Raw genomic sequence first — 15,217 nt, 5'->3', positions numbered from 1 at the left:
TGAAACTTTTTCTTCCCACAAAGGTTTACAGCTTGGAATGCCTATACAGAGTCTCTGTGAGTCGAAACCAACTCGATGGCACATAGCCACCATCACCATTGTTCAGCAATACCTTATGAATCCCTGCTTACTCATATAGGAGTCCTGGTGTGGTGCTGTGGAGTAATGCCCTGGATGGTAAGGTTGGTTTGAACTGCAAGGTTAGAGATTCAGATTCACCAGCCACTCCTTGGAAACCCTATACAGGGTCACTATGAGTCAAAACTGACTTGACAGCACTTAACGACAACAACCTATTCACACAGAGTCCTGGTATGGCCCTGTATTGTAAGCACTGGACTGCTAACTGCAAGGTTAGCCGTTCAAACCTACTAGCTGCTCCTTGAAAACACTGTGCAGGATGAATACGAGTGAAAACCAAGTAGACAACACTTAACAACAAGAAATTACTCATGCAAGAAGGGAAGACTTTTGGGAAAAATTATGCGCTGGGTGGTAGGGGTGGGGTGGTACTTCTAATTCTACACAAACTACATGAGGAAAAACACCCTTAAGGATAATCTGATGAAATTCCCAAAACACAGAAGATGTTAAAAATTTAGAAGATCAGAATACGCTGGAATAATTTCTACAGACTAAGGAGTGAATTGTAAAAAAGCAGTTGTTGAAATGACTGTGAGTCACGGTGATCCTGTCTGTCAGAGGAGAACTGTGCTCACAGGGATTGCAGTAGCTGATTTTCGGAAATGAAATCACTCAGCTTTTCTTCTGTGTAGACCTAAACCTCCGACCTCATTGCGTGGTGCTGCAATCCTGGAAGCTACGCCATTGGTATTTCTAATACCAGCTGGGTCACCTCTGGTGGGCGGATTTCAGTGGATCTTCCAGACTAGACAGAAGGAAGGCAGAGCACTTCTGAAAAATCAGCCACTGAAAAACGTTATGAATATATTAGTTGAACATTGCCTGATTCAGTGTTGAGAGATGAGCGTCTCAAGTTGGAAGGCACTCAAAATATGACTGGGGAAGAGCTGTCTCCTCAAAGTAGAATCTACCTTAATGGTATGGATGGAGCAAAGCTTTCAGGACCTTTGTTTGCAGATGGGGCATGACTGAAAATGAGGACAAATAACTGCAAATATATATTAAGAATGAAAATGTGGAATGGATGGAATATTAATCTATTGGAAATCATCAAAAATGAAATGTAACATTGCTATCTTAGTCATTAATGAGCTGAACTGGACTGGTATTGGCCATTTGAATTGAATAGTCATATGATTTACTATTTGAGGAATGACAAATTTAAAACAACGGCATCGTATTCATCATCAAAAAGTACATTTCAACACGTTGCTATCTGTGATAGGATAAAATCCATATGTCTACAAGGAAGATCAGTTAATACAACTATTGTTCAAAAGCCAATAACAAAGAAACTGAAGCATTCTACTGTCTTCTCTTCAGTCTGAAATTGATCAAACATGAATTGAGATGCATTGATAATTACTGGTGACTGAAATGCACAAGTTGGAAAGGAAGTACTAGTAGTTGGGAATTGCGGCCTTGTTGGTAGAAGTGACATGAGATACAAAGATCCATCGCATCAGAGAAATTTGCAAGATCGACCACTTTCTCATTGCAAATACCTTTTTCAATAACTATACATGTGGACCTCACCAGATGGAATACACAGACATCAAATAGATTCTATCTTTGTAAAGAAACAACGAAGACACTCAATATCGTCTGGCCAGGGCTTAACTGTGGAACAGACCATCAGTTGCTCATATACAAGTTCAAGTTAAACTGAAGAAGACTTCAGTAAGTACATGAGAGCCGAAATATAACCTTGAGTGTATCCCATCTGAGTTTAGAGACTATCCCAAGAATAAAGTGACACATCAAACACTAATGACTGAAAACCAGAGGGATTATGGAATACCATCAAGAACCTCACACATGAAAGCAAAAGGTTATTAAAAAGTCAGGAAAGAGGGGAATAAAAGATAGAAATGGATCTCAGAAAAGACTCTGAAACTCGTGCTTGCTCATTCAGAAGCTAAAGCAACTGGAACTGCTCATGATTTGGTTAGTGGCCTCATATTTAACCACTGGTGCTTGGAAACCCAACGGGCAGTTCTACTCTTTTCAATAGAGGCACTATGAGTCAGAACAGGATCTCTGGTACTTCGAAAGGGATTAGAACACCTGGGCTGAATGCCCGCTCCTGACTCAGCTCTGTGCAGTAGGGGAGTTACGTGCCCACTCTGCTTCCCATTGTCTTTATAGAGACTGTGATGCTGTACTCATGATACGAAACTTAACCAGCATTCTCCTCATCAGGAATATGATGTGAATGAAAATGGAGTGCCCTTCAAAAACCTAACTGTAACAGGACAAAATCAATCAGCTCTGAGATGCTCAGAGTTGCTTAAAGCAGAGCTCTCAAGCCGAAAGAAGAAATGGCACCACAGATGGTAGACGCAGAGTGAAGGAGATAGTGTGTCAGTCTGAGAGGAGTAAGCGAACAAAAGCTTATGGTTTGGAGCCCAGCAGACCTGGGACCCAGCGGGTCATGCCAGCAAGTGTGTGGCTTCAGAACTGACGTGTCCCATTTGCACAACTGGGACAAGACCACAAGGTTATAACCTTCCAGTTGTCTGCTGCTGTAAAGATTCACAGTCTTGGGAACCCTGAGGAGCAGTTCCACTTTGTCCAGAAAGGGTCACTGTGGGCTGTAATGGACTCAGGGATGGACTAAGGGGTGGACTCAGGGATGGGCTCAGGGATGGGCAGTGGGCGTTTTGATGTCTACTGCATGTGATAACACCCTCCTGGCATGATTGAGGAGGATCAAGAAGTACCAGAGAGCTTCCAGTCCAACCAGATTGTCAAAGAAGGCAACTGAGATGAGAACGCCAAAGATTCCTTCCCCCGCAGCTTTCCGTTACTTTCGTGGCTTAAGGCTCAGAAGCTGAGTCACACAGCTGGGCCCTGGAAACTCTTCATTGGCACCTTGTATCTGTTAGCCGGAAACTCTCTCACAAGCTCGTTTCGTGATCCATTTCAAATGTAAACTTCCTTGGCCCGTTCTTTATGGTGGCTTCAATCCTTTCCAGAGTTTGTACTCTCTGTTTAACTGGTGGTGTTCAGTGCCATGGAGTCACTTCCAACTCATAGCAACCCTGTATAGGATTTCTGAGGAACGCCTGGTGGGTTTGAACAGACAACCTTGCAGTTAGAAGGCCAGTGCCTATCCAGCACCACAGCAAGACCCCATGTTTGATTGTGGTGGTGGTAAGTGTTGTCAGGTTGGTTCCAACTCATAGCAACCCTGTAGAGGGTTTCCAAGCAGTGGCTGGTGGGTATCAACTGTTGACCTTATTAGCAGGTCAGTGCTTAGCCTACAACATCACACTAAATTTAATTGTTGTTGTTGTTGTTGTAAGTTCCATTGAGTCAGTTCCGACCCAGAGCGACCCTGTATAGGTTTTCTGAGCGACTGGTGAGCTTGTACCACCAACCTTGAAGTTCAAACAGCTTTGCAGTCTGATGCATTAACCCATGTTGTTGTTGTTATGTGCCGTGGAGTCGGTTCCAACTCATAGCGACCCTGTATAGGGTTTCCAAGGCTGTAAATCTTTACGGGAGCAGAAAGCCTCATCTTTCTCCAGCGGGACAGCTGGTGGTTTCAAACTGCTGACCTTAAGGTTCGCAGCCTTATTCGTAACCACTACACTACCAGAGCCCAGAGCCCTACTTAAAATATTTCTTTATTCACTTGGGCCACCTCACCAGTACTAGTGGACTGACTTATTGGGTCTGACTCAAGGCAAGGGAAGGGAATTTCATAGTTGTGTGTTTATTGCCAGAATTCTGGGGTGACACTGTAGGATAAGCACAGGACTAAAAGGTCAATTTGAACCACAAAACCTGTGATTCAAACTCACTATTCGCTCCTCAGAAACCCTGTACTGAGTTGCTTTGAGTCGAAACCAACTTGACTGCACCTAACAACAACAACAACAACAATATTCATTTCCAAGGTGCTCAGGTCACGTGATTGGTTACAAGTTGAGCTGCTAACTGCAGGTCAGTAATTCGAATCTACCAGCCACTCTGGGAGAAAGATGATGCTTTCTGCTCCGATAAAAATATACAGTCTCAGAATCCCTAGACATGAGTCAGAACCAACTCCACAACCAACCAAACACCCGTATTTATTGCCAGTGCCCGAAGCTGATGGTACTCATTCCTTGAGTTGCTGCTCATTTGCACTTTACAAAGTTATCAACATCGTGATGTTTCTTTGGATTTCCAGAGCACAGCGATGTGGACCAGGAGACGGCACTGGCTGGTGCGCACGGCTTCTTGGGCTGCCTCTCTGCCGTGCAGTTCAGCCACGTGGCCCCTCTGAAGGCTGCTCTGCACCCCAGCCACCCAGCTCCCGTCATTGTAAAGGGACATGTGACCGAGTCCAGCTGTGTGGCCCAGACTGGCCCAGACGCCACATCAAGGGAGAGGACTCACTCCTTTGCAGGTGGTTTGTGGGTCTTCCTTTCCCTGTGCTACATCCTTCGATGGGTTCTTAGCATTGGTCTCTTTGGTTTAACTTTCTGTTTCTTTTCTAGAATTTCAATTTCTTAATCACGTGGGCCATTTGCAATTGGCATCGCTTAAACTTAGAAATATAGGGATCCCCACCATTACCTGTGTTTTCTTCTGGATTTTCAAGCATTTATGAATTTCTCCAATTCCTCCTTTTTACTTCCCTATGTCACTCGTTGTGTTCTTTTGTGGTCTTTTAACTGCAGATCATTCTGGAACAGCTGATGACAGAGAACCCACAGCTAATGCAATCCGGAGGGACTCGGCAGTAATTGGAGGTAAGAGGAGGCGTGAAGGGACTTTTCCGTGGACTGTGTCGTTACATCTAGTTGTGGTGTGTGCTTGGGAGGATGGACAGTGGCTCTCAATGGTCCTGCAGTGACCAGTGAGGACAAGGGAGTGCTTTCTTACTGGGCGAGATGATCTTGCAGAATCTGACTGAATTCCCAGCTGATGTAGAGATTTTTCAGCATAAATAAATGATGATTTCATGGAATCACCATATTCAAATAATAGTTGTTAAACTGTGCAATAATGAGTATTATTTGTTGTTGTGAAGTGCCATAGAGTTGCTTCCAACTCATAGCAACCCAGTATAGGGTTTCCAATGAGCAACTGGTGGGTTTGAACTGCTGACCTTGTGGGTAGCAGTCCAGTGCTAATCCTGTAGTGTAAATATCCACTGTAAGCCCCTAGCACATTATGAATATGTTTGGTGGGGGGAGGATTTTGTTTTTTTTTCTGTCTTCATGGACGTCATTGCTTTTGTAAGTGTTTGTGTAAATAACAGGGAAGGCGTAGGATTTATATTAGTCATATGTTTTATATTGCTTTGGCCCTTCTTGGAACCCCTGGACTGGGTTGGTATGAGTCAGAACTGACTTGACGGCACTTAACGACAATGATCAGGAAGAGAAGTGAATGTCACACTCAAGTTGTGTTTTTATTAAATGCCAGGCTAAATAGACTGAAGGGAGTCATTGGTATTCTAAATTGTAGGATAAAAGCACAAGTTTGAAAATATATATTCTCAAGCAATAAAGACAGCGTTTTCCCTTAGACATGGTTTATCCAAAATCAACTCTAAAAGATAGGCTTATTTCATATTAATTCAGCTAAGGTTGTGTTTAATCAGATTACGGAAGTATTTATTTATTCACATTTTCTCCACATTCTGCATACGATATATTGATGTTGTTTTAAGTGCCGGCGAGTTGCGACCCTGCATAGGGTTTCCGAGGAGCAGCTGGTGAGCTTGAACCACCAACCTTGCAATTCAAACGGCTTTGCAATCTGGCACATTAACCGACAGCGCCACACCAGGATTCCGTGCATATGATATTTGTTGTTGCTGCTATGTGCTGTGGAGTCGGTTCTGACTCATGGCCACGCTGTACAGGGTTTCCGAGGCTGTACATTTTTACGGGAGCAGAAAGCCTCATCTTTCTCCCGTGGAACAGCTGGTAGTTTCGAACAGCTGACCTTAAGGTTCGCAACCCGATTCGTAACCACTACACTACCAGAGCTCCTTGTGCATATGATATGTTGTTGTTGTTGTTAAGTGCCGTCGAGTCGGTTTCGACCCATAGCGACCCTGAATAGGGTTTCCGAGGCTGTAAATCTTTACAGGAGCAGATCGCCTCATCTTTCTCCCGCGGAGCGGCTGGTAGTTTCGAACTGTTGACCTTCCGGTTCGCAGCCCGATTTGTAACCACTACGCTACCAGAGCTCCTTGTGCATATGATATAGACATATATAAAGGCCATAGAATTACCTGAGTATCTGAGAACTCACATTATTTTGGGTGGCAATATAACAGAATAATTGTATATTTTTGTATGACTGCATATGATATGGTAGTGGTGGTGGTTATGTGCCGTGGAGTCAGTTCTGACTCATAGCGACCCTGTACAGGGTTTCTGAGGAGCAGCTGGTGAGCTTGAACCGCCGACCTTGTGGTTCAAATGGCTTTACAGTCTGGTGCATTAACCCACAGCACCACACCAAGACTCTTTGTATATGATACCAAAAATAATGTGTTCTCAGATACTCAGGTAATTCTATGGGCTTTATTGCTGATATATTTTTGTTTGTTTGTTTTTTAATAGATTTGATTATTTAGACATCTACTTCCTTCAAGTATTTACAAAAAAAAAAAACAAAAAACCCACAAAATGTAAAACCATTGCCACTGACAGTTAATTCCAGCTCACAGTGTCCTGAAATTGGGCTTCTGAAACTGTCACCTTTATTGGAACCGACAGCCTCATCTTTCTCCCCCAGAGCAGTTGGTGGGTTTGAACTGCCAACTTTGCAGGTAGCAGCCCAATGCCTAACTCACAGTTCCACCAGGGCCCCTTGGGAATCTATTTAGACATTAGAAAGTAGAATTAATTAAATCATTGTGAAGATAATAGCACCCCTGTTGATACTTCGGTATATATTTTGGACATATTGTCCGGAGGGAACAGTCACTGGAGAAGGATGTCATGCTGAATAAGGTGGAGGGTCAGAGAAAAAGAGGAAGACCCCCAATGAGATGGATCGGCCAGGTGGCATCATTGATGGCATCAAGTGTGGCAGCAGTAGTGAGGTTAGCCCAGGATCGGACATTGTTTCGTTCTGCTGTGCATGGGGTCGCTATGAGTCGGTTCCGACTTGATGGCACCTGACAACAACAACAACAATTGATACTTCGGTTCCTTTTTTTTTTTTTTTTTAATCAAATTAACAGTAAATAAAAGCGCCTGAAACTCACCAGCCGTTCCTTGGAAACCCTATACAGGGTCACTATGGGTTGGAACTGACTCGAAGGCACTTAACAACATCAACAACAAATTAAAGATACATTAACATAGGTACCTATTTTATCACCTAACAAGCAAACAAAACCAAAGCATATTGGAAGAGAGGATGCTAAATGCATGTCTAATAGAAATACACTGCACAGCAAACTCTCCTTCAGAGCTGTAGTGTTTTAAATGTCTTCATCATTTTAAACCAAGACTCGTGTCTAACATCTTGCCTGAGTCTCAAAAAGGTGCTCTTTCTGAAAATTCAACCACTCTAGATACAAATATAGAGTGTTTGTCAAATTAGTGTTCGAACAAATGATTTAACCTTTAGAACGTTGCTGCTTTTGACCACGATCATTGGCAAGACTTACAGAGTCAAGGGAGAGATGTTGGTAAGACTTTCTAGTGCTACTGTGGACTGGAAACAAGGCTTAGTCCACCTGTGCCATTCCCACTGAGCTGGAATGATGGAGCTGACAAAGACCACATGGAATGGGTTCTGCTCACGGCTCCCCAAGCTCGGGGCGTCCAGTGGTGTCCAGCTTCAGCGGCAGAGCGCTGGTCATGGCCATCTAAGCTCCAAAGATCTGGTCCGAGACCATGAGATATTTATCTCCTCAAGCACAGTTGGCTGTCCTCCTGTGTGTTGTTCTAACTGGTAGAAGTCTGAGCTCTTTATCTAGTTACTCAAATTGCTCTCACTTTTTATCAATGGGAGTCATGGTGTCGTGTGTAGGATCCGTACTGGACTGCTAACCACTCGGTTGGTGGTCCCAACCTACCAGCCACTCCTCAGAAACCCTATCCAGGGTCGCTATGAGTTGGAACTGACTTGATGGCACTTCACAACACCACCACCATTTACAATGTGATAGTGGAGATTCCATGGTAGCATTGTCATCTGCCATGTAGCAGATCTGGCCGGGGTGTCTCCTGTGCAGCCTTAGCCTCTCTGTCAGGGGAGACGTGAATGGGTGCTGTAATGCTGAACAAGTGTAGCAGCAGAGCTCCCAAACTAAGGTGGGGTAGGAAGAAAGACCTGGAAATCTACTTCCCAAAATCAGCCAGTGAAGATCATACGGATCCCAAAGGTCCGATTTTAATGTACATGAGGCTGCCAGGAGTTTAGGGTCAACTCACCCACAGCTAATGACAGCAACATGAACCTGTACTTGATCCTTCCAGTCACTGTTCATATTAGCTAATGTTCCTGTGGTCTGCATTTTCAAATAATCTGTATCTTGGCTTGCAAGCAAAGTCAACAGTAAAGAGCATGAGATGGAGAAATAGATCTAATAGGACTTAGATCTAAGAAATAGATCTAAGAAGACTTCTTTCTGACCAAGCTATACAGAAATCTGTTTTAGTCATAGTAGTTGTTGTTAAGTACCGTGGAGTCGGTTCTGACTCATAGTGACCCTGCACAAGGTTTCCGAGGCTGTAAATCTTTACGAGAGCAGAAAGCCTCATCTTTCTCCCTCAGAACAGCTGGTAGTTTTGAACTGCTGACCTTGAGGTTAGCAGCCCAATTCGTAACCACTGCACTACCGGAGCGCCTTATTTTTGTTGTGAGATGCCGTCAAGTTAGTTCTGGCTCATAGGGATCCTAGGCACCACTGAACAAAACAATGCCTGGTCCTTTGCCATCCTCACAATTGTTGTTACATTTGAGACCATTGTGGCCACCACTGTGTCAGTCCATCTTTCTGATGACCCTCTGTTTCACCAAGCATGATGTCCTTTGGCAGGGACTGGTCCTTCTTGATAACATGTCAGAAGTATGAGAGACGAGGTCTTACTATCTGGCTTCTAAGGAGCATTTTGGCTGTCCTTCTTCCAACACAGATACATTTGTTCTTTTCACAGTCCATGGTACATTTAGTGTTCTTTTAGAACACCAGAATTCCTATGCACCAATTCTTCTACAGTCATCCTGATTTATTGCTCAACTTTCACGTACATATGAAGTTAGAGAAATTACCCTGGCTTGGGTCATATATACCCTAGTGGTCAAGCTGATATCTTTGTCCTTTTAACTCTTTAAAGAGATCTTGTGCAGCAGACTTGTCCAGTGCAGTGCACTGTTTGATTTCTTGGCTGCGGCTTCTGTGTATATTAATTGTGGATCGAAGCAAAATGAAGTCTTTGACAACTTCATTCTTTTTTCTATTTATAATGATGTTATTTATTGGTCCATTTGTAGGATTTTTGTTTTCTTTACATTGGTATGCAATCCCTACTGAAAGCTGTAGTCTTTGATCTTCATCAGTAAGTATTTTAAGCCTTCTTTGCTGTCAGCAAGCAAGGTTGTGTCATTGGCATATCGCAAGTTGTTAATGAATTTTCCTCCATTCCTAATGCCATATTCTTCTTCATATAATCCACCTTCTTGGATTGTTTGTTCACCATACAGACTGAATAAGTATGGTGAAAAGATACAATCCAGGCACATCCCTTTCCTGATTATAAACCATTCAGTATCTCTTGTTTTAACTCCTGCCTTGGTATATTTACCTTTTCCTTATGAATACAATTAGGTGTTCTGGAATATGCATTCTTCACAATGTTGTCTGTAGTTTGTCATGATCTACACAGTCAAAAGCATACGACAAACATCTTTCTGGCATGCTTGGCTTTCAGCCAAGATCAGTCTTACATCAGCAATAACAACCGCATTCCCTTGTTCCACGTATTTTTTTTGAATCTAGCTTGAATTTTGGGCAGTTCTTTGTTGCTGTACTGTTGCGATCACTTTTCAATCATCTTCAGTAAAGTTTTAGTTGTACATGATATTGTTTGATGATTTCTATATTCTGTTCGGTCACCTCTCTGGAATTGGCATAAATGTGGATCTCTTTCAATCCATTGGCCAGGTAGCTGTCTTCTGTCTGAATCTCTGGGCATGTGACTGAGCACCTCCAGTGCTGCATCAGTTTGTTGAAAGATTTCATTTGAATTCCATCAATTCCCGGAGCCTTGTTCTTTGTCACTGCCTGCAGTTCACCAGGACTTCCTCCTTCAGTACCATCGGTTCTTGATCATACACTACCTTCTTTTTGGTATAGCAACTCTGCATTTCTTCCATTGTCTTTTGAGGTTGACTACATCATTCAATATTTTGCCCATAGAATTCTTCAATATTGCAACTTGAGGCTTGATTTTTTTTTTTTTTCTTCAGTTCTTTCAACTTAAGAAATTCTGAGCATGTTCTTCCCCTTGGGTTTTCTAATGCCACATCTTTGCGTATTTCATTATAATACTTGACTTTGCCTTCTTGAGCTAACCTTTGACATTTTCTGTTCAGCTCCTCTACTTCCTCATTTCTTCATTTATTTTAGCAATTTGACTCTGGAGAGCAAATTTCAGAGTCTCTTCTGATACTCATTTGACCCTTTCTTTCTGTCTTTCTTGTCATTTTAATGACATCATGTTCTTGATGTCATCACACAGCTCTTCTGGTCTTTGGTTATTAGTGTAAAATGCAATAAATCTGTTCTTGAGATTGTCTCTAAATTCAGGTGGGATGTATTTATTTTCGTGTATTCATTTTCTTCAGCGTCAGTCCGATACTGCAAAGGAGAAATTGGTGGTCTAATCCACAGTCTACCCAGCTTTGTTTTGCCTGAAGATTTTCTACTATCTCTACTATCAAATTGACTACATCCCTTTGCTGGTGTTTAAAGAAAGGTATTGGCCATGAATAAGTCATTGGTCACGCAAACTTCTATCTTGTGATCTCCAGCATCATTTCTGTCACCAAGACCATACTTTGCAACTGCTGACCCTTCCTCCTTGTTTTCAACCTCTGTATTTCCAGTCACCAGTAATTATCAGTGAATCTTGATTGCAAGTTTGATCAATTTTAGATCGAAGAAGTTGGTAGGATTCTTCAGTCCCATCATCACTGACTTTAGTGATTGATGCGTAAACCTGACTATTAGTGATATGAACTGGTCTTCCTTATGTCATTGTTTTTGTTAAATGCCATCAAGTTGGTTCTGACCCATAATGACCCTGCGCTATATCTGACAATGTTTTGCTGCTATTCATAAGGGTTTTCAGTGACTGAACTTTCACAGAAGTAGTCTGACTCTCCTTCTTCCTAGTCTGTCTTACTCTGGAAGCTCTGCGGAAACCTGCCCAGTGTATGGGTGACCCTGCTGGTAATTAAAATACCAGTGGCATAGCTTCCAATAGTAACACAGAAATCACTACAGTACCACCAGCTGACAGATGAGCAGGCTCAGAAATGAATGGACTGAATTCGATTTCTTACAAAAGTACATTCACAGAGCTCTTCAGATGGTAAAAGCCCTAAGATCAAGCAGCTGGCCATATTTTATTCAGACAATCTTATTTGTTTTGATGTATCAGGTGAGATCAAGGTTTTTCTGGGATACAACAAACCCTGAAATAAAAAATATAAATCACATACATGGAGCTGACAAAGTCCAGAGGCGTCCATGAATTATTTGACTGTCTCGATGTGCTGTCTGGGCTAATATAATGGTGGGGTCTTCTGTTCCATTCCAGTGGGCCTCCTACTCTACATCACTCTCAGAAGGTTTTTCACACTGAAGTGCTTCCGAATTTCTCTCTAAACCAGAGGCCTATAGTCAAACAATAGCAATGTTTACTGGTTTCCTTTGCTAAGAGACAAATTATAGAATAGCCAATGAATATTCTGATTCAAGGTGTTCTTCATCAATACAACTAATAGTAATATAATTCATATGCAGACTAATACTACACACACACATAATTAGCATGGTTCCTCCTCAGTGGGCCAGTTCTATTATATGACAACTAGATATGCTCACTTTGAACTGGAAGGAAGGCTCTAACCTCACACTACTAGTCCTAGTGTAGACTCCTGCTATGGCACTGTGAGATCAGCACTGGACTGTGAACTACAAGGTCGGTGGTTCAAACCCACCAGGTGCTCCTCGGAAGCCCTGTACAGGGTTGCTATGAGTTGGAACTGACTCCATGGCACTTAATAGCAGTAATAATAATACCAAAGATCGTCATAGCCAACCGTCTGTTAATCCTCAGATGGTAAGTGTGGAACTTGGTTACCACATTTTTATTATGCTTACTTTTCTCAACATAAGGCTGACCAATCTGTCCAGTAATGTGCTTTTAGGGTGCTATTGGCCATGGTGAATTTTCCCATCACACTCGGTGCTCATGAACCTCCTGTGACTGATAAGAACCTTCCAGGCTTTGAATTGGTTGCATTACGTTACAACTCAATAAAGTCATTTTGAACTGCAAGGAAGGATCCTGATTTTACAGTACTAGATTTGATCCACACCACGGCTCTCATAGTACAGCAACCAGGAGGGCTAGCCTCATCCCTGCCCTACCAGAGAGGGGTCTTGCCTTCTACTGATTACAAATAGTCAGTTGAGGCAGGGTTTCCAGACAAGCAGAAGTTGATTATGGGAACAAGGCTTGCAAGCAGAGATGGAATGGGTTTAACCCAACACTCAGCTGCATCTCCCTGAACAAAGGCTTTGTTGGGGTTTAAAAGGTTTTGGATGGGGAAAAGGCATCATGTTTCTTTCTGGGGATAGATGGGGATTTCCAAGAAACCCTGTTGAGGTGGGGCCATGCTAAGTAAGTGTGTCTGCAGTATTTCTTCTAGATGGATTCTACCACAAAGATCTCTGGTAGGAACAAACAAAACTTATTCTGAGATGTTGAGTGTTCATGGTTCTTCAGGACTCTGGTTCAAAGCCTCCGAGGGGCTGGCATTCTCCTTTGTCCCAATAGAAGGTTTGCCCTTAAAGGTTATGCCCAGAATGCTGGGTAAACCAATCTGACCCATAAAATACCTCATAGGGAAGTAAAAATATGGAATTTTTATGAGTAGTATTCCTTAATGGCATGTCCCATGAAATCATGGAATGTTTATGGGTGTTCTTCCTTAATGACACACCTCAGGATGTGGCTGCTCAGCTGCTCACCGTGGCGTGTCCTGCAAAGCTTTACAATTGTTCCAGCAAAGAGGGGCACAGGGTTCAACATCTCTCAAGACTTCTGTCACAAGGTTTTGATCAGTAGGTGGTTCCCATTTAATCCTGATTTCTGAACTCCTTCCCCACTGGTCTCAGTACTTAGTGTTGTCTCAAAAACCTCCATTAACACCTCCACCCATTTCATCAGTAAAATGTTGGGAAGCTGTCAGGTTCACATTGTTTTCCAAATTCTAATTTTCATTTGAAAGCTCAAATTTTGTCATTGTCAACATATACTATCCTGTCATTTTGTTTTTTCTCAAAGCAACACATTTGCTGCATTTATTATCGAGAGAATGCCTGCCAAACACCCACGTCTGAGCGGGCATATCTTGTCCGTCGTTCTTGTGAGCAAACACGGTGTTGTGTGAAACCTGAAGCGGCTCAGTGCAGGCGCAAACGTTCACCGAAGCACTTTTCCTGGCCACCGCCCTATTTCAGTGCCGCAGAAGCGCTTTCGGTGCGCTTCCTGTTCCTTCTCTCAGACCACTAAAAAGACATGTGTTCAGGGGTGAAGACTTAGAAACAGGAATGGCTGTAAGAAAGTGTACGTGCCGACTTTCTGGGTGATGGATTGGCAATGAAGAAGTCCATGGCGCCTGCTGCAGTGTGAGATCATTGACCTCCATCCGTCTCTTTTACCAGGGGTGGTTACCCAACCTTATGTGCACATGAGTGCAAAGAGCATCTTAGAATCGCAATGGAAGTAGCTTCAACCTTGTAGAGCCTCCCAAAGGACTCTGGGGACGGGCTCTCACAGAGATCACACTTGGATGACTGTTGTCTTAATGTAAAGCCAGCGTGCAGAACTATCAATAGAGATAGGGATTACAGAATTTAAGAGATTTACAAGCAGTAATTTCAAGTAATCAGTATTTCATATATGGAAGTAATCTAGCTCTCTGATCATCTGGATTATGCAGATATATACTGTTTCTGCTAAATATTGTCCAGTTGGTCTCAACACTTAGTGACTTTGTATACAGTTCCCAGGGCTGTAAATCTTTGTTAGAGCAGAAAGCTCACCTTTCTCCTGTGGAGCAGTCGGAGGGCTGGAACTGCTGATTTGTTGTTCACAGTCCACTGCTTACCCTATGGAAACCCTGCGCTCCCACATAGGTGTATATACAGGTATGGAGTCCTGGTGTGTATGATAGCACTCAACTAGTAACTGCAAAGTCAGCAGTTCAAACCCACCAGTCGTTCCTCAGAAAGCCTACTCAGGGTCACTATGAACCAGAACAGACTCAGGGGTACTTAACAACAACAACAATGCATGTGTGTATATTTGTGTGTGTGTGTGTGTGTATGTATATATATACATATATATATGTTGTTGTTGTTAGGTGCCATCAAGTCAGAACCAACTCATAGCGACCCCATGCACAGCAGAATGAAACGAAGTCCGATCCTGGGCCAACCTCACTACCGCTGCCACACTTGAGTCCATCAATGCTGCACCCTGGCCAATCCATCTTGTTGGGGGTCTTCCTTTTTTTCTCTGACCCTCCACCTTACTAAACATGACATCCTTCTCCAGTGATTGGTCCCTCCTGACAGTATTTCCAAAGTGTGAGAGACGAAGTTTGGCCATCTTGGCCTCCAAGGAGCATTCTGGCTGCACTTCTTCCAAAACAGATCTATTGGTTCTTTTGGCAGCCCACGGCACTTTTAGTATTCTCCGCCAACACCATAACTCAAAGGCATCTATTCTTCTACGATCCTCCTTATTCACTGTCCAGCTTTCACATCCATATGAGGCTATTGAAAACACAATGGCTTGAGTCA

At 42.9% G+C, this 15,217-nt stretch overlaps 1 protein-coding gene across 1 annotated transcript in view; it reads left to right on the top strand.

Annotated features, from left to right (window-relative positions):
- CNTNAP4 (contactin associated protein-like 4) overlaps positions 1-15,217 on the top strand; it is a 380,481-nt gene that overhangs the window by 363,808 nt on the left and 1,456 nt on the right. The window contains exons 22-23 of the mRNA XM_006860153.1: positions 4,325-4,543; positions 4,818-4,889. Coding sequence (XP_006860215.1) covers positions 4,325-4,543; positions 4,818-4,889 — 291 coding nt within the window. The remainder of the gene's footprint in view (positions 1-4,324; positions 4,544-4,817; positions 4,890-15,217) is intronic.

Source organism: Chrysochloris asiatica, unplaced genomic scaffold (genome assembly GCF_000296735.1).
Source record: "Chrysochloris asiatica unplaced genomic scaffold, ChrAsi1.0 scaffold00037, whole genome shotgun sequence".
NCBI lineage: Eukaryota > Metazoa > Chordata > Mammalia > Afrosoricida > Chrysochloridae > Chrysochloris > Chrysochloris asiatica.
This window is presented reverse-complemented; position numbering and strand designations above follow the sequence as displayed.